The 20,880-nt window shown below is 40.5% G+C and overlaps 1 protein-coding gene across 4 annotated transcripts in view; it reads left to right on the forward strand.

The window, feature by feature from the left end:
- Positions 1-20,880, forward strand: part of CTNNA3 (catenin alpha 3) — a 411,267-nt gene that overhangs the window by 244,140 nt on the left and 146,247 nt on the right. For all 4 annotated transcript variants that reach the window (XM_054288363.1, XM_054288359.1, XM_054288361.1 and 1 more), the window contains one exon: positions 3,177-3,329. In XM_054288363.1, coding sequence (XP_054144338.1) covers positions 3,177-3,329 — 153 coding nt within the window. The remainder of the gene's footprint in view (positions 1-3,176; positions 3,330-20,880) is intronic.

Genomic DNA, 20,880 nt, shown 5'->3' on the forward strand with positions numbered 1-20,880 from the left:
GAGCTTGGCCAGTACTTCTGGGGATTCTAAGCTGCTCAGCTTTGTTTGGATTTGTACTTGTGCTGGAGGATATGTGTGTCACTTCTGCATGTGCAGCTTTACCTGGATCACTGCTTGCCTGCTGAGGAGAGCTTACAAATATTTAGGAAGGAATTGCCTATCCATTCCAATGTGTAATTATGTGAAATTACCATACTCAGTTCTTGCCTCCCAGTTCTTTCCCAGTGCAGCATGAATGGACTGCACAGATGTTTCTCCTGTGCTTGTTCTGCAGTTCTGGCTGCTTTAATAAATGTTGTTCCTGGTGATATTCTTGTATTTTTATGTAACTTCTTCATCATGGGTAGCTGTTTCTGGACACAAAGGACATGGCCTTCCTGGCTCCCCTTTGGAAGGGGAAAGGGAGATCCCTCAGCAGTAACTGCTCTGAGCTTTGCCCAGGACTTCTGCCAGGGTAGTCTGTAAGGCAAGAGGTGAGTAGAGGCAAACTGAGTTTTCTGTGCTCATCAGTACTGATGGTGAATAGTGTTGCAAACAGCTGCTGGCATTTTTTTCTCTGCCCTCACTGTTTTTGACAGCCTTATGCCCCATGTTTTATAAATGATGTATTCCTGTGTTATTTTTTTAATGCATTTGGATATCAAAACCAAAAATTGTCCATGCTTCTGTAACAGTCTGCTCAAAGGGTAAGACCTTGCATCTTCAGAAGAAAACAATTTGTCAGACATCATCCTCCCCCTCCTTTCCCTCTTCTACTTGTGTCTCTTTCACTTAAAAATATGAGAAGTTTAATTATAGCACAATAACTTCCCTAGCATTGCATGCTGGCACTACTGGTGCCTTCCTTTGTTCATCTGCCTCCCTTCTGCCTGCTTAGCTTTCAGCATTTTGCCCTACAGGTGGCCAGAGTCAGAAACAGACTTACTGAGTCATGGAAGAGATGCTTGTTAGAGTTAGCATGAAAAGAAATAGATATTGCCTCAGATACTCCTTTTTTATTTTGTCTTTTTCTTTTTTCTTCTATGTTGTGTTTCTTTGTTCTTTAATGCTACACAAGCCATCCTTTGCAACTCCCAGCTTCATGTATTCTTTGCAGAACAGCAACAGGAACATAATTTCAGACTTGTTTGTGTTCAGCAAAGACACAGCATTATCTTTGTTTTTTGAAGAAGATGCAATTTGCCGTGTAATTGCAGGGTAGAGCATTTCTTAGAACGAAGCAGGAATGATAATTTCTGTGTGAAAGGTTAATTAAGCCAAGAAAACCAGTGAAAAGCTGTAGCAAAGAATTATGCAATGAGAGATAAAATTAGGCTGCTGGTTTGAAATTGGGTATTTCAAGCTCACCACAAATGTGCCTGAGGTTGTTGTAGTGACAGTGTGCTAAGGCTGTGAAAGTCCTGCACTCTGGGCTGTACAGAACTCCAGAATATTTCTGCTGGAGATAATCAGTCATTGGCCATGGATATGATGGTTCCACTTGTTGTTGTTGTTTTTTGTAAATTGAAATCTTAATTTTTAAATTGTGACTCTCCAAGGTCACATTTATGTACCTAATTTTAAACAGGCAAGAATATCTGTTTTCCTCAGTGGAGCCTTTACAACAGAGAAGTCTTAGTGGGTAACTTGGCAGGACTGGAGGTTTGATGTATTTTATTTCTGGTAGTGAAACTTTCTAAAATAGTTTTTTAGTGTTTAATTTCAGCCTGAATGAAGCTGAGAATGTAAGAAATCCTATTTTGTGTTGGAATCCCACAGCCTCTGTGTTTGTAAATTACTTTGGAGAACATACCGTGTATCCAGACAGTATATCCTAATGTGATGGGCTGCAGTAGGTTAGACAAAGAAACCATTCCAAACATGGATTGCCTGTGTTTGTTTGGAAGGTTTGTGTCCCCCTGGTGAGTCAAGGAGAGCTGACTTTCAGTGAGGCTACCCAAAAGTTAGTGGTGGAATTCATATTCAGATGTTGTCTGATAATCAGCAGATTTCTCCACTGTTCTTTCTGCTCTGCATGGTCACTGCTCTACTTCAAACACAGCAGAGCATCAAAAATATTGTGGGTTTTTTTCTATTTTTCTCCTGGTTTTTTACTTCTACTGAGGTTTTTTACTTCTACTGAGTTTTCACAGAGATATATTGGAGCAAAATGCCAAGTGAAAACAGTACTTTGGCAACAGTGTGATGAGCTTAAAAACATTTAGTGTCCTTTTCTGTTCCAATCAATATCTTTTCTATATATTTAAAAACACTGGATCTGGAGTGGGAGATTCTGTGCATTTGATCATTAAGCTGCATTTCATGTGTTGTTCCAGTTGGTATGTTTGCTGCACTGCTGCATGGTGTAAATGAACAGCTGTCATGTGTAGGTAACATGCAAAATAACCTCTTAAGTAAGAAATGTCCCAGTGATTGGTTACAAGCTGCTGTGAAGCTAATTTAAGACACCTAATTTATAGCAGAATGTTATACTTCTTGAATAATTTAAGTTAGAAGTTCAAGAACAATTAATTTAAGCAGAGAAAATTGAACTCCAGCCTCATTTATAGATCTTCTTGCTCTGTTAATACATTATCAGGTGGCATAATCAGTAATCTCATTGACATAATTACCATGAAGGCTGCCATTCTGCAAACCAGACTGTGTTTCCCAGAAAGAAAATACTTGGGTAATTTTGCAATTATGAAATCATGGGATGCAGCTATTTTGTGAGTACAAACATGATTGAATTAATATTTTCTTTGTAAAATTAAATAGCCTTCTCCCTTGGCATCTGAATTACAAGGGAGAATACCCAGGAGAGATGAGGTCTGGGCTAACTAATTTTTCACATGTGCAATCACTTAAGTAGCCTATTCATCAGGGAAGGGGAATATTAGTTTGGCTCCCTTGATTTCAAGAGAACAGTATATGATGTAGTGTTTTATGGATCTGTACAAACACTTACAAACGGGCATATTTACCTAGTGGCATATTAAAGCTTTCCTTAGAATTAAATCCAGTTTTCTGTGTTTAATGCATGAATTGTAGCTGCCACAGGTTTCAGCCCCATGGTGTAAATAATGCATGAATACAGTGTGGATGTGTCTGTGGTACAAACAGGAAGGGACAATAATTCCAGCAGACTTTAATGGATGCTCAGTTAGCAGGTACTGATGTACTGCTTTCTTTTACAGCTCAGAAAAGCCATTATAGATCACATCTCAGACTCCTTCTTAGACACCACTGTTCCTCTGCTGGTTCTCATTGAAGCTGCTAAAAATGGAAGAGAGAAAGAAATAAAGGAGTATGCTGCTATATTTCGAGAACATACCAGCAGGCTTGTGGAGGTATGTTGGATGGAATTGCACTTGTTTGGAATATATGGTGTAAGGGACTTGCCACTGAGCACTCCCTTTGCTGGCAGATATCGAAAAATGTTTTAAGGCTGGCATTTCAGGAAGGAATAAATAAATGGCCTTGGGTAATAGTAAATGTACTCCATTTTCTTATAATGGTATGTAGTGAGACAGAGTGCTTTGTCCTTGCATAGCATTTCATTGCACAGAAATCAGATGGTGTGGAATTGTAATTTGAGAAATCAGTGTAAGCCTTTCCACCAAGGTGTTCAGTGGGAATTTGACTAAATGTGTGTTTCTGGGAGTATTAGCTCACAGTGTTCAGATCCTGCTGCCCAAAGAACAGGAGGCACTGTGTTGGTGCCAGTTGTTGGCCAGCTTTCTCCCTTGGAAAGTCTGTGACCTGTGATCTGCTGAAGGGGCAATGGGCTCTGACCCAGCTTAGAGGCAGGAGCTCACTGCACAGTCATTGAATATTCTGGGTTGGAAAGGACCCCCAGGAACCAGTGAGCCCAGCTCCTGCCTGCATGCTGAATGAATCCCCTGCACACACTGGAGACTCAGCATTCATTTCTGAAGGATCTGCTTCCTTGTTGCTCACAAATGATACTTCTCCAGCACTAAGAGATTTGCAAATACAACTGGGAGGAGATTTTCATTTGTTGGACAACCAGTCCTGCAAATGTGACTAAATGTACGCTGACCTAAACTCATTTGAACTGGAGCTTGGAACGCTGCTGGAATACTAAAGTCAAAAATTCACAGCAGCGTCATCTCAAGTGCCTGGAAGGAATGCATTAGTAATTTTTGTGGGGTTTTTTAGCTTTTGATGCTTTTGTGTGCAGTAATGCAAAGATGGGAAAAAATCAATGAATTCATTCTGCAGCTGAAAATTTACTCAGGAAAACTACTTGGCTCAGAATTAATAATTAATCTTGAGTGACCTAGAGATAATGAAAGAAGAGTAGGTAAAGAGCTAAAGTAAAACTAGGGTATTGCATTTACGTTTCTCTTCATGGCCATGTGATTACAGAATAAGAAAAGTTGTTATTTTTGACTTACAAGAGTATCTGATTTTGACCATGCTGCAAAATGAAATGACAGCTGAAGCACAAACTCAAAGTTGCAGGCTTTTCTGATTTTTAATACTGAAGCTAAACCATCCTGAAGTGACTTCATTTTTAGAAAGAACAGGTGATCACTGAAGACCAAATAACTTGACAGAATTTCTGAGTCCAGCTGAAATACTCAAATCATGATTCATTTTGGAAGACCTAAGCATAAAATCCAGTATTAGTTTTCTTTCATGGGTTTGAATTTATGTCCCAAATGCAAGAGCTAGCTGGCCATGAGTGTGGGTGTGTGATTAGAGAGACTGATGGCTGCACAGATTCACTGTGCCTGGAAAATCCACAGCCTGATCTTGCTGCATGTGTGAATGCACAGGGTGTGTGTACGTATTTATATTTATGCTGTGACTCAGTGTGCTGCCTACAGTGAAGAAAACTTCCTTCTAAAGAGAGACCTTACACAGTGCCACCTCCTATTGTTGAATTAGTTGTTCCAAATGTCACTTTACTGGGGGTTATATCATGGGCTGCTATTCAAATTAACTTCAATTTTACTTTATGTTATCTTCTGGATATCTAGTAGAACTAAGTATCTTACTTAAAAGTTGCTTACATTGTTTTAATGCCCTTACCAGTATCTCTAAGCAAGAGCTGGATTGATGGGTTTTTGATAAACTGTATATATCAACTGCTAAACTCTCCAGCAAATTAATTAGGTGGTAGTTGTACTGTATCCATCAACTGTGAGCCTCTCTGAGGTAAAACAGAACAAAAATGAAAAAAACCTATCAGCTAAACAAGTGCCCACGAAAGGGCTTTGTGGAGATAAACAGATTGATCTCATTTTAAAGAAAAATTTAGTGGTTTCTGACAGTATCATGGAAGTGAGAGAAATATGGTAGCTCTCTGTAATATTAGTTGGATAACAGGTGAATTCAAGACCCAATCCAGTACAAAATTCCCATAACTTAGGAGGAAATTGCCAAGCATTATTGTATTTTATTAGGGGATTCTTAAATGAGACCTATGAGCTGCATGTTTGCAGGGGAGGCCTCACATTCTATCCTTGCTTGTTTATTTCCTGCCCTGGTACAAGAGCCAACAAACAAATCCCCTTACAGCTTGGATGTTCTGGAATACAGCTCCAAAAGCCAGTCAGCTGTGCTATTGCAGAAGTGGGCTTCATCTCTGCTACTGAAAATAAATTTAAGTACTGAAATGTCAGATCATGGGTGGCATGTACCTGGCTGTGGAATACTACGAGACAATAGATGTAGTTAAAACATTTTAAAAGCTAAACAACTAAGAAAAATGTTGCAAAAAAGGCCCAGAACAGTAACTGTACCAGAGAAGGCTGGTGCTGAGGGAGATGAGACATCAGGCTTTTGAAATCCAGCTATGAGAGCAGTTTTAGCATCTGGGTGTAGTTGTGACATCCAGGGAGTTGGGTGGCTTGTGGGCACCAGCTGATAGAGCAAAGGCCAGTGAAGCAGACAAGACTGTGCATATTGTTAAATGCACAATATCTTATTTAGCAGATTAAAAAAGGTGGTTTTTTCTCTTGTCAGGTACAAGTAGCCTTTGTGGGGCATGCCCAACACAGCAGAGCTGTTGCAAGCTTTGAGAGGTGGAAACCAGCTCAGATGCTGGCAATCCCTAGGTTCTGTCTAGGGGAACAAAAGTTAAGGAAAAAACCTATTTGCATTGTCAGTGTGCATTTCTGCCTGTAAAGGGCTCCAGGTGTGGGTCTGAGCCCACTGTAAACCTCTGGCATCTTGAGCATCCTGTGCTAAAGACTGTCACACCCTGACTACCCCCACATATGATCTTTTCTTTTGCTGTCTATGAATTCTGCTATCATAAGGGAAAATGAACACCAGTCCCTTTTTTTTCCTTCTCCATGCCACTTATTCTTTCATTTTTTATTGTTTTCAAAGTATTTCTGGTCTTTTAAAAATGTCCTTATTTGGAAGCCACAAAAAGATCCACTTGCTCCTTTCCCTGTACCTTTTTCAGCACCTTGCAGCCCATGAGGTGGAAGGGCAGAACTGTGCATGGTAATCAATACAGTGAAGATATTTTATAGAATCACAGGAACTGTTGGTTGTTTCCTCACAAAATACTCACTTTTGATCTCTCTAGACTGAATTTCATCACTGCTACTATTTAGTCATCTAGTACCATTGCATCCTTTTGCAAATCTTCATCAGTTATTTTATTTACTGCTCCAAATAACTTGTTAAAATATGTGTAAACAAAATTTATAAAAAGTTAATGCAGATACCACAGAAATTCCTGGCTCACAGCTTTTTGCCAATTTCCTGCTGATTTGTTCCTGGGGCTAAAACAAGTGATGCTAATCTGTCTGAATTTGCTGGTTATTCAGCCACCCTAATTCTTGGAGGAATCTGGCATCCACATGCCTGGATCTCATTACAATCAGTAGTCCAAATCTTTCATTCTTCCATTGCTTTCATGTATGAAAACAGGGGTGTCCCTTCCTGTTTATTTTAACATTGCTCTTCTAAAAGATATTTATAGCATAAGGAAGATTCATGACTATTTCCTTTTCATTTAAAAAAGGTAACTTCTTGCATTCAAAGACACATGCTATGAAATTACCTGTGTAACGAAAAGTTTACTTCTCTCCAAATTAAGGAAAAAGTGTTTTTAAAAAAATGTAGGTTGTCTTGAATCCAGTCATGAGTTCAACTTCAGTGAGTCTCCTCTTATAAAAAGCAGTGTCCCAGCTCTATTATGTCAGGCAGTGTTCCAGCTGAACGTGTTCCACACACTTGCCAGGCTTCAGAGCGGTTGTTGAGCTGGACTGATGATGTTAGTGTTGCACCCAAGTTGAATTTGATAATAGTAATTTGAAAGTGAAGGCAGAACAACATGTCAAAAGAGAGGATATTGAATTCTCAAAATAATCAGCGAGCAATAATTTGAATCAGCACAGTGGTATTGCTTACTCTCATATATCCTTTGTTAATGTTGTTCTGTGGCTCAGTTATAAATATTCTGTTGTGGCCATATTGATTAAACCATCAGTGTTTAATTTTCCTGTCACAATATTTCACTTGATTGCAGAAATTGGTGAAAAAAGTTTCTGAATCTGGACCACAAAGGGTCAAAACAAACCCGGTCACTGCTCTGCTGTGCTGTGCCCAGCTGCGAGCAGCGAGGTGTCTGCAGCTTGGGGAGGGAGGGAATGAATGGGCTGAGGTCCCTGTCTGTCAGCCTGTTATGAATGAGAAGCTTGACTAGGCCAATATTCAAGCAGCAATCAATTTATTATTTAATATGGTAAAGTATGAGCAATACAGCGCTGGGTACAGTGGGGGAAGCTTTCCCTCCAACTGCACACTGATAATTGATGGTTACAGGTATTTATAGGGGTACTCATCAGTTTTTTTCCAGCAGTTTCTATTTCCAATCTTTTACTCATCAGCAATTTTTATTCCAAATTATTACATCACAATTCTATACACTATTGTGATTTTAATTTCTCAGGATGTATCTCAAAGGAGTATCCCCAGATGGTGACGGTCCAGTTTCCGAAAGAAGAAAGACAAATCCCATCTGGTGGGGTCCAGCTCCCCAGATGTGTGTCCACCTTTTAATTGCAGAGACTATAAATCTCATAACAGTGATGTCCAGCTTCCCTTTGGTCGAAACCAGAAACCCTTGAGGTGATGTTCATCTTCCTTTCTCAAGCTGTTTTTCTCTGCTTCAACAAGGCATGAGATAAGCATATTTCCTTTATATATATTCCAAAGCAATAGTTTCAAGGATACAAGTAATATTCTAAAATTATACTTCAAAAGGTTATTATTGCAGAGCTTTTTATGGATTAAATGCAAGCAAAAAGCAACATCTTTAACACCTTAATTCCAATGCTCCTAAATCAACCAGGGTTAATTGCAAACAAAAGATGGGTTCAAAGGCCTTTTTCCATGCTTTATTTTCTTCAGTTATTATTAGAATTTGCAACTGTCCCATTGTTGGTGTCCATACATATCGCAATCACAAGTACACACGTGGCCTGTTTGTACCTGACACCAAACACAGCTTTGCATCTCACAAGCCCAGGGCTTCATTTCTGGAGCCGCCTGGGTTTCTGATTTGTAGCCAAGTTAACTGCCCTGTACAAGCCAGCATCACAGAACTAGGCTGTAAGTCCATTTCTAAGTAAAACAAGCCGTTGATATTTGTGTTGTTTCCAGTTTAAGTGTTCCCTCTGTGCTCAGTTTAAATCCTGTACTAATAATACAGGCCTGTACCTCCCACCCACCAGTGTCACTCCTCTCAGTGCTTTGCTTGTTTTGTCTGCTTTCAAAGTGAACAAATTCAAGCAGGTATGCTGAGATTTTATTGTGTTGGGCTTTTCTCAATTTAAAACCTTATTTACCCCATTGACTGTTAACTCAAGATAAAGATTTTCTGAAGATTTCTTGTGATTACATAAAGTGCCTGTTTCCTCTATGACTAAGTGATTAGTTTAGTGTGGATGCCTAATTTTAGACAACAGAAGTGAGGTGAGATGATTTGTACCTAGAGAGCTGACTGTTGGTCTGTTTTGAGACATGCATTATGTTGCATTTCCTTACACTTTGTATAGCAATTTTAATCAGGCATATCCTCTATGAGGGCAGTTTTTAATCTGTTTTTGAAAGATCAAGGATGCTTGAAGAGTAGATTATGAAATGTTTTGTATATAAACACAATAGACTGAGTTGGATATTATAAAAACAAAAGTTCATCTTCTCACAAAGGTTAATCCAACAGTGAATCTGGTATGGAAGCTAGAAGTACTGCTTAAAATATCAAGAGAGATTTTCTGTGGTTTCTGTTTTAATCTGAAAAGGAAGAATTCTCTAATAGGAACAAGAAGTCTTGAAAAAGAAGATGCTTCTTCCCCCTCCCTAAATAGGAAATGTTAATTGAGCTAAGCTAAATTGCTGCTACACTGGCTCACTGCTCACACTGTCATTTAAGAAACAAACAGTATCCTCATAGGCCAGTGACCTTTGTAAATTAGCTTGAGCCCTGAGATCTGCAAATCTCCCTTCTGAATTAGCATTTGGAAGTTAGGGCCTTCCTTCAAAAATTGATTTATAACATAGCAAAGTGATACAATTGAGAAGCATGGATATAAATTCAGTGAGGTACAAAGCATCAGTGAGATGGAAAGACTGAACACCATACCAGCTCTAGGGTGATAATATTTTCAGACACAGTAGTAACTAAATATCTTCTTTCTTGTGCTCTTAGGTTTTCTCTCTGCTGAGTTTATTCACTGCTCTGTGCTCACGGCCTGGAGGTTCTACCTGCTGTTAAAAGGTGCACAGGCTTGGGGTGTCAGCCACACTTCCAGGAGCCTCAGCTGGGGCTTTGTGGCCAGCACTGGTACTGGAAAAGCCCAGGCAGTGGCAAAGGATTTGGGATACCATGGTTAAATAGGTGCACAATAATTGCACACAGCAGAGTGTCTCAGTTCTGAATGTGAATAGGGTACTCAGGTGTGTGGAGGAAGCAGAACAGTCCTAGTTACACAGCAAAAAAACCTCAAACCACATCAAACTGCCCACTTGGGCTATGATATTGGACACTTCCCACATATGAAACCAACACTCAGCTGCTGAAGTATTTTGGTGAGCACCAAGGGTCACATTAAACATTCTTCTGAGGGAGGTTATTTTAGGCTGCAGTGCCTTACATTCCTCATATACTGCATCAAATACTTCTAAGTCTGAATATTGATTATGTTATATTGAAAAAACACCCTAGAATATATTGCAGGATGAAAAAAGATCTGGGTTAAGAGTCTCTGTAGTCTGTCTTTGTTTGTGAGCCTTGGCTAAAGAAAAATTCTTCAAAGATTTGGGTTTTTTTAGAAAATGCTTGTTATTAATGGGAATTCCATACCAAAATGCAGCAATTTTGAAAAAAATATTTCAAAATACCAAGATTTAGTACTTCCTGATTTGATACATTTAGGTTTTGCTTTGAAATACCTTTTAGTTTTAAATATTCCAATTAAATTACAAGTCTAGTTGAAATATTTGGTTTTATGGAAACATTTTCCAAGAGTCTTCTGGGACATTTCAAAATTATCTCTGAATATAAACACCATTTTGAATTAGGAAAATTAAGGCAAAATAATAATGAAAAGCTGTAAGGGACCCAGGTGTTCTTTCTAGTCCCCTTTAAGACAGAGCTGCTTTTGGTGACTGGAGTGTTTTGGCCTCTGGTTCAATTCTACCAAAGACAAAAGCAAATTCTGCTGTTGAGATAACAAGTATGTAACAGTGAACAAAAACTAGGTAACAAGAAGACTGAAATGTCACATCCACAGGAGGAGAAAAGCTGGCCCTGTGTAAGTGGCAGTTTCTTGTTTGGGGAAGCTGCCAGGCTGTTCTCCTGAGCTGATCCATCATGGAGACGTAATGCGTTCTGAGAGGGGGAGTGATAGGCTGGCTGAACTTGAGATTAAAAAAGGAATTTGATGGGAGCAGGGAAGAATGCTCTGATTATCTTTGCTTCTGGCACAGATGCACATCTCCCACTGTGGTGTTTAAAGGTCAGCCACACCAGGCAGAGGCAGAGAGATTTAATAGAAGTGGAGGCGATGATGAAGTGAACTTTGTGTTCTTCGTCCCTTCTCTCAGCACATGAATGTACCTTTGTCTCTGTCCCTTGATCTAATAACTCTGACTTAGATCTGCTGATACATAAATGTGACACTTTGGCCTGTGGCCTCATTCTTGCCAGTGTGTTTTTCAGTTTTGCCTGCATTGCAATATGACAGGGCTGGCTGCTGGGACTACAAACAAGGGACGGTAACAAGCAGCACACATATTTAAGTGCATCAGGGCTGTGGTGTGTTGGTACAGAGCAGCAGAGGCATGCTCAAAAAACAAGTTTGCAAGTTAGTGCAAAGATTTCCAGTGCAGAAAATGCACATCTATTGAAGGTGAATTCTCCTTAAGAGAGCATTTAAAAAATGAAGTTAAAAGCTGTAAAGGAGAAAAACCCTTGAGTTATAAAAATGCATGCAAATGGTTTTTTTTTTTCTATAAGGAAATGGAGGTTTTATATGTACATAGATTAAAAATTACTTTTTGTTTAATGCTATTAGAATTACAATGTCATTTTGGCAAACAATATGGAAGAACTTACATATGGTACAATGAAACGTTTTCAGCAATTGCAGTTCATTTCCAAAATGTTTGCAAAATGAGGACAGTGGAAATAATAGTAAGTATCTGGTAACCAAAAGTAATATTGACAATAAATTAATAAGCATGCTCAAGAAAAGGCTTCCTCTCTCCTAAAAGGCAAAACACAGCCACTGGCTCTTGAACTAAAGCTGTCTATGTCTGCTTCTTGTGGAAATCAGCTCTGCCAAAAGTCAGTGTTGACATGGAATCTGCAAAAACTAACAGGTTGGTAATTATTTTCTATGCAAACAGCAAATATTTCTCTTTAAGTACAGTGGGAAGACTCTCACACATCAGTCTGTTTTATTGGCATTCATTTAAAAATGATAGCTCTTTTTTACCACCGTGTCTGATTTTGTATGTAATTTGCTACATCTTCCTATGTCAAATTTTAAATATAGTGACCCAGAAAATTGGGTTGAGAGCAACTTCTCACAGGTGTGGAAGATGCAACAAAAACATCCTAAACAAATCATTTCCCTTTTGTGCTTTCCTAAGTGTACAACTTTCAAGCAGCCTGTGACAGCTGTTACTTTTACCTCTGAACATCCAGTACTTAAGGACTGCATTCTTTTACCTTACTCAGCTTTTACTTGGAGCTGAGGTCCATGGAAATAAAACTGCTTGAACTCTGAAAACCAACAATCCCCCTGATTTGATATCCAATATACACTTGCATAGTTTCCTGTCAGATAGCAGCTTAATCTCAAATGGATTTAACAATCCTTTAATTTTGCCTTATATATCAAAGTACTGCATGTACAAAGTCCTGTCAATTGGGAGACTCTGATTTCTTTCTACCACCTTCAAAGACAATTGGGAATTGAGTATTCTCAGCACTATTCCTGTTTCTATCAGTTTTAATTCCAGACTGGCAAACACAAAATAAAAATAACATTTTAATCCTTCATTGCCTCTTTTTTTAATATTGATTTTACTGAGCTATTGAAAAACAAAACTACTTCTGACAATGGCAGCACTTCAAAACTGCATGTGCAGAGGTCAAACTGACAGATGACTGGAACATCTTTATTAACTTTCAGAATATCAGAAGAGAGAAGACTCTTTTATCATTCTCCTTTGGAGTATAATCAGAAGACAAGAAGCATGAATCCTATTAAGTGGAAGTTTTTAGTTTCAGGCTGTTCAGTGCTAAGGGTTTTCATCCCCACATGTAAGATCCAATCAAGGGCTTGTCCTTTTTTTGCTGTTGCTTTTGCTCTTACTATTCTTCTTTAACCCCTAATGTCCTTTGAGTGGTATGATCATTTATGTCAGGATAGCAGTTGAAGACTGTAAGCTGTAGAATATGTCCTTGAATATATTTTTGTGGTGCAGTTTGTGTGTCAGTCATGCACAGCAGCTGTCCTGAGGATCCAGGTCCCTTGGCACAGTGGGATCTGCAGGTACAGAGCGCCAGTGTGGCTTTCTGCTTCAGAGAGCATCCAGCTGTGCAGCACTTGGCATATGGAGGTGTGGATGCAGAACAGTGGTCAGCATTTGGGAATAAAATCTATCTGTCAGCAAATTAAGATGTCATTTTTTAAATAAGATAAGCTCTTTTAAGCGTGATCAATATTTAAAAATGGGAAGTGGATTTTCATTACATTACCATTCTAATTAACCCTCCTCTCTTATCACACATTCTTTCATTTTTTTTTTTCTCTCAGTTAGTAAGCTAATGCTCTGTTTATGAGACAAAACCCACCTAATTTTAGTGTGCTGATTTCTGTGCATCCTGAGTTTGTGTGACTGGGAGTTCCCATTTGGGCTGCCCTTGTTGCTGTGGGATTTTCCCTTTCAGGAGGGCCCCAGTGCTGCCTCAGGCAGGGCTCAGGTAGCAGCTCGCTGGGGACATGTGGGCAGGGGGGTTCCTTTGTTCTCCCTTCATTGTTCACTTAAATCCAAAGAGCTCAGGGGGCCCATTTGAGTAACCTGACTGCTGACACTGCTAATTTTAGCAAGCCTGTGATTAGCAATAGTAATCTAACCACTAAATAAATTAAAAAGGCACTATGTCATTTTACTTAGAGATACTTTTTTTTTTTTCTGCTGCTGTATAAAAATCCAAATTTGATGTCTGGAACACAAATGCAGTGCTGATGAGCCCAAGAGTCATGTGTAAACCCCAGCTCTCCCATTTCAGTGAGTTGCAGAACTGAGCTGCTTGGCAGGAGGGTGTGAGGGCCCTGGGGCAGCCAGGCCTTGCTCCAGCTGGGTGGGTGTTTGCAGAGAGCCTGCAACAGGCAAAGGTGCTTTACCTAAAGATGGTAATGAATTTGAGGGAGAGGGTTGTGTGGAAGTACTTCTAAAATTAAAGGCAGCCCAGGAATGATGCACAAATCCTTTCAATGCAAAACAATGCATTATGTTCTAGTAGAAGCAGTCTGGCAATAGTAACTGAGAGGTGGTAGGCAGATTGAAGGAGCCTTTAAAGATGGGTAACTTGTTTGTGGATGTTTTGGAGCTGGTCCATGGATGCTTAATGGAGAGTTAATGTGGTCAAGACAGTGAATTAAGAAAAGTAATTCAATAAAGTTTGGTTAAAGTCAGGCATGTGCTTCCAAGTGTATGTAAGCTTTAAGACTTTGAACCTTGCTGTTTAGGGCCTCAGAGTTCTAGCATTTTGCAGCAAGTCCTGAATTAATAATGCAAGTATTTTTGTACCTCTGTATAATTAATCAAATAAGATTCAACTTTCCTATTACTGATTGAACTTCAGGTGATAAATGGTGACATTTTCATTAATCCTCTTAATCACAGCCTCTATTGCATAAGTGTGAAGCAAGGGAACAAAGATAAACAACGCAAAGATTTCTCAGAGTTTCTGTGCTTAGGGGCATATTTCAGCAGCTGGCAATGCCAGGCCCCTGGTGCAGTGTGCTGGGAGCTACAGGAGCTCAGGGGGAGTGGGGTCCCCAGCAGGACCCCCTGGTTAACATCTGTGGTGAGGCTGTACAGAGAGCTGCACACATGCACTGGCACTGACTCCCTGCCTCTTATTACTGCAGAAACCAGATTTAGAAGTTCCTCAGAGCATTAGAAATTGTGATAATTGTGATTCCATTATATCCCCAGAAGTCTCATCATTTTGATACATTGATCTGTAATGAGCCAGTCAGCTGTAACAGAATAATTCCAAAGGTGCCAAAAAAAGCACTCATCATCTAAATATTAACATCATTTTACTAAAGCTTGTGCTTCTCAAATACCAAACAAGTCTCTCTGTCATTTGTTGGGGCTTGCTGGTTTGTTTTTATTTTATCCCCTTGGAATATGAATGCTGTGACAGTTGTTAAAGGAGGAGGTTTACTCTGCATGGTTTAAACTGAAAGAGGGCAGGTTTAGTTTAAGTAGGAGGAAGAAATTCTTCCCTGTGGGGGTGGTGATGGCCCAGGTTGCCCAGAGAAGTTGCCCCATCCCTGAAGTGCTCAAGACCAGGCTGGGCAGGGCTTGGAGCAACCTTGCTGATGTGAGGTGTCCCTGCCCATGGCAGGGGGTGTGATCCCTTTCGACCCAAAGCATTCTGTGATTTATGAGTATTTTCCTGGTGATTGGGCCACAGCTTGGCTTGCTCAATTTAACCACTGCTCTAGGAGTCTTTCTGGTTATTTGACCACTGGCAAATGGCTTTTGAACCAGTATTTTTCTGCCACTGCCTGGGTGATGCTTTTTACAAGACTGTACTTCATAACATGAATTTCTAGATATATTGAAATGACCGATAAATATCTTTGTTCTGAAATGCAGTTTGTACACAATACCTAGAGGAGCTATGTCATATCTTGTATTTGAGACAAGAAAGCAAAAAGTAGGGCAAATTCTTTTATAATACAGGAGTAACAGCATAAATGAAATCTGAAAAAAAAAGAATGGCTGAGGGGGAGGAAAAGTAAGATAATTATCAGAAAACACTGTGGGAAGCCATGGACTAGAATTCCTGATTACAAGGAAGGCAAATGATCATTGTTTATTGGGGAAGTTGGATATGTTTTTGTTTATGACAGCTTGGCTGAGACAAAAGGAATATCCTGCTAGGTATTTCCCTTTGGTTTTCTTCATCTTTGGCTGAACTTTTTTAAAAGAATCTGAACATCCAACTTGAGCAATGTGCAATAATGTCAGTGTAGTTACTGCCAAGGAATTACATGGCTTACATTTAAACATCACTGTAATAAATTCCTTTTTCATAGCTGTTAGCCTAGTATTCAAAATACTGAGTTCATGACAAATTGCTAGAAGCTTCTGAAAAGCACAGGCTGGTCCTGCTAGGTGTAAGGAACCTCCTAAGGACAGTCCTAAGGAGTGCAGTCATGCCTTCCCTATTGGAGCTGTCCTCAGTCACTGTCACAGCGGAGGCACTGAGGGCACACAGGACAGCAGTAGCCATATCCCGGGAACTTGTGTGATGGGAAATTCACATCAGTATATTCTGAGATTTAGCTTAATTAACCAGCAGTCATCTGTAGATTTAAATTCTCCGCTTCCTTGCACAGAGGTGTGTTTCCTTTGAAATGAGACTGCTGAAGTCTTTGTGTTGCTGTAGGACAGGTGTCTGCTGTGCCTGAGCATCGTTTCTCACCAGGGCATCCTTCGCAGTCAGTAACAGCCAATTCTTTTGCCTCTGTTCAGGGCCAGTGTACTGTAAACACGATAGGATCTCCCAGGAGTTTTTCAGTGAACTTGGTATGATCACATTGCTGCAGTTTGAATTCTGTGCACACGCTTTGGGTGAGCCCACACTGATGCTGCAAACCGCGCTGCAATCTGCGGTTTGCAGTCTGGGCAGTTTTCTAAATGAGAATGGGCTGCAGCTTACCAACAGCTTCAAATGTTTTCTTTGTGATCAGCTTCACGTTTCCTAGATCAGAGATCACACAGCAAAAATTAGTCAGGGGTTTCTTGTAAAATGTTTTATGAACCTTTATTAACAGAAACAGAGACTTGCACTGCCACAGAAACGTTTTATGTGAGTACAACACACATTTTTTTGTTCCATATAAACTACAGGAGCTGTGAGCTTGTGTCCAGCTCCACTGGCAATTGGAATTGGCTGTCTGTACATGGCTTTCATGGCACCATTTACAAAGAGGAGCATAAAAAACTAATAAACCTGAGAGAATTACTGATTCATTTAAGGGATTAAGGAAGGGTGAAAATGAATGAGAGGACTAATTACATTTTTACAAGAGATTTGAAAGGTAGGCTACAGTGAATGCACAGGAACATACTGTAATGCACTAATGAAGTAATGGGATGCATAAGAATGCACCACACACACACACACACACACACAGAGCTGTGTGAGATGGAACCCTGACACACACACAGACACACACACAGACACACAGACACACACACAGACACACACACACAGCTGTGTGAGATGGAACCCTGACACACACACACAGACACACACACAGACACACAGACACACACACAGACACACACACACAGCTGTGTGAGATGGAACCCTGACACACACACAGACACACAGACACACACAGACACACAGACACACACACAGACACACACACACAGCTGTGTGAGATGGAACCCTGACACACACACAGACACACAGACACACACAGACACACAGACACACACACAGACACACACACACAGCTGTGTGAGATGGAACCCTGACACACACACAGACACACACACAGACACACAGACACACACAGACACACACACAGACACACACACACAGCTGTGTGAGATGGAACCCTGACACACACACACAGACACACACACAGACACACAGACACACACACAGACACACACACACAGCTGTGTGAGATGGAACCCTGACACACACACACAGACACACACACAGACACACAGACACACACAGACACACAGACACACACACAGACACACACACACAGCTGTGTGAGATGGAACCCTGACACACACACAGACACACAGACACACACACAGACACACACAGACACAGACGGACACACCCAGACGCACATACCCACACACACAGACACACAGACACCCACACACACACAGACACACACACCCACACACACACCCACACACACAGACACACAGACACACACAGACACACACACACAGACACACACACAGATACACACAGACACAGACGGACACACCCAGACGCACATACCCACACACACAGACACACAGACACCCACACACACACAGACACACACACCCACACACACAGACACACAGACACACACAGACACACACACACAGACACACACACAGATACACAGACACACACAGACACACACAGACACACACACAGACACACACACCCACACACACCCACACCCACACAGACAGACACACACACAGACACACACACAGACACACAGACACACAGACACACACACAGACACACCACAGACACACAGACACACAGACACACAGACACACAGACACACACACAGACACACACACAGACACACACACACACAGACACACACACACAGACACACAGACACACACAGCTGTGTGAGCTGGGACCCTGACAGGGCGTCTAAAGCCACAGCCCTGAGTTTTCTGCTTTATCGGCTACTTCGAGTTGTTCTTTCTCTTTTGAAACCCAGGATCTTTGCTGGCCTTGCTGCTTTAAAGACTAACTTCGTGCAGCATAAGTTCTAAAACAGCAATCTGTGTTATAAATGAGAAGCTTGACTAGGCCAATGGTCAAGCAGCAATCAATTTATTAATTAATATGGTAAAGTGTGAGCAATACAGCGCTGGGTACAGTGGGGGAAGTTTTCCCTCCAACTGCACACCTGTAGTTGGGGCTCACAGGTATTTCTAGGGGTACTCATCAGCTTTCTCAGCAGTTTCTATTCCAGTTTTTACTCATCGGCAGTTTCTATTCCAAATTTTTACATCACAATTCTATACACTATTGTGATTTAGTTTTTCTCAGGGTGTATCTCAAAGGAGTATCCCAGGTGGTGGTGGTCTGGTTTCTGAAAGAAGGAAGACCAATCCCATCTGGTGAAGTCCAGTTCTCCAGATGTGTGTCCACCTTTTAATTGCAAGGACTATAAATCCCATAACAGTGATGTCCAGCTTCCCTTGGTCAAACCTTGAGTTGACGTCCATCTTCCTTTCTCAAGCTGCATGTTTCCTTTTTATATATTCTAAAGCTATAGTTTCAAAATATCCTTATTACCAGCAATATTATAAAATTATAATTAAAAAGAATTATAAAATTATAATTATTATTAATAATTTAAATTAATTAAATTATAATTATAATTTTAAAATTATAAAAATAATATAAAAAGGTTATTATTGCAAACTCTTTGAGGCTTACAAACAGAAAGTTCCTGTCAAAAAGCAACATCCTTAAAACTTTAATTCAAATGCTCCTAAATCAACTTAAGAGTTATAAAGGTTAATTGCAAACAAAAGATAGGTTCAAAGGCCTTCTTCCATGCTTTACTTTCCTCAGTTATTATTAGAATTCGTCTTTATAACTGTCCCATGGTTGATTTCCACACATCTCACAATCACAAATACACACAGTGCCTGCATGTACTTGACACGAAACACAGCTTTGTATTTCACATCTCTGAGGCAACAGCAGCAGACAATGTGTTTGGAGGTTTTTCTCTCTTACAGGATTTTCAGTGCCAGTTCCTGGGGACAGAACGGCCCCATTGAGGTGGAGGGTGCAGCTCAGCAGTGCAGAGGGACAGACAGACAGACAGACAGACAGCCTGCTCTGGGCTGCTGTTTGGGGCACTGCTGGGCCTTAGCTTTTACTCATTATCCTTGAGTTTGAAGCTGTCTGGGATGGGTTGTTACACTATCCTCTGCTTATCCTTTTTCCAAGTCCTGCTGAGTGCAAGCAGGACAACAGTACACTAAAGTTATTTTCCAAAGTTTGGAGGGAGCCACTTGGCTTGGAGAGAGATTCCAAGAGTACTGCAAGAGAGAATTCACTTCTGAGAAGCTTTGGGAGTGGGACTGGTTTTCGTTCTGAAAAGCTGCTGCTTTAAAATAATTCTTTAAACACACGTGATATGTTCTTGTGTGAAGTGGGAGGGCCTGGTGGTTCTTTACCACACAAGCTGCCTTAGGCTCTGACTTGCTTTCTTAAGTAAATTTCTTCTTTTAAACTAGGAGATGGACTTGTACTTGCTCTGGGAAGGCTTTCAGAGTGCTGGGTTACAGATATTGCCACTGGCAGAATATTGAAAGCTGGATGACCTTTACTTTTTTTATTTGTTTCCTTTTTTTCTGGAATATTTGACTAACAAGTAATAAGAAAACGTATGAGGATATATCCATGTGCATGTTTGAATCTTACCTGTGCTTTATAGACAAAAAAGACCTGAAATTTTGAGTATTCTATTGGTAGTGAGACACAGGTCACAGCCACAGGCAGTATCTGATCTACTGGAGTCTGTGGCTAGCTTGCCAAAGCATAATACAAATACAGTATTTGTTCTTGGATGTACCTAGAGCTCAGAGTCTAGAGGGGGAATCCTTACCTGAATTCTTCAAATGTAACTGTGACCTAAAGCAGTGGGAGAGAGCTTAGTGGGGCTCTGCATCAGGCCTGACACCTTTATTGAGAAGGAAATGGATTCGGGAATTTTCCTGGGCAGAATTCTCACTTGCATGTGTGCTGTGTTTGTCTCACAGTGTATGTATTATCTACTTTCATTTTGGTTGAGGCCCAATTCATAAAGGCACTGCCCTAGATGAACTTGTATGAGATAAGATTTGTCTGAGCACATGGAACTAGAAATAAACCAGTTGCAGTTATGTCACTAGGAAAAAAACCCAACCCTACAACAAAACCCAGCAATCCAGTCCGTGGGTATTTATATATGCTTTATTAATCACACCAGCAGAATATTGGGCATGCTTGGTAGGAAACAGCTGAAGTTACATAGTACTCTGAGGAGTTTGAGCCATCTTGAGCAGTGGCTGGTCACACTGCAGGGGCAGTGATAAGCCTCAGGTGTAGCATGTTCAGCTAATTTTGTCAAATTAGCAGTGGGTCAGGCAGCAGTGCAGTAATGCCCAATTCAGCTCTGCAGAAAGTGGAAGGAGGTGGAGACAGGTAAGATGAGCAACAGTGCAAAAGAAACTGAAAGGAGAGTGAGGAAGCTTTCAGTTGCCTGCTGTAGTTAAGTTAGCAGATTCAAGAGTCTTTCTGAAAAAGGAGAAGCTGGAAAGCTAAAGGAGGCAGGGAAAGCAGCACAATACATGTTAAATGCACATTTGAGTAGGGTT

Source organism: Melozone crissalis, unplaced genomic scaffold (assembly GCF_028551555.1).
Source record: "Melozone crissalis strain CALT ecotype California unplaced genomic scaffold, PUWL_Pcris_2 ptg000062l_1, whole genome shotgun sequence".
NCBI lineage: Eukaryota > Metazoa > Chordata > Aves > Passeriformes > Passerellidae > Melozone > Melozone crissalis.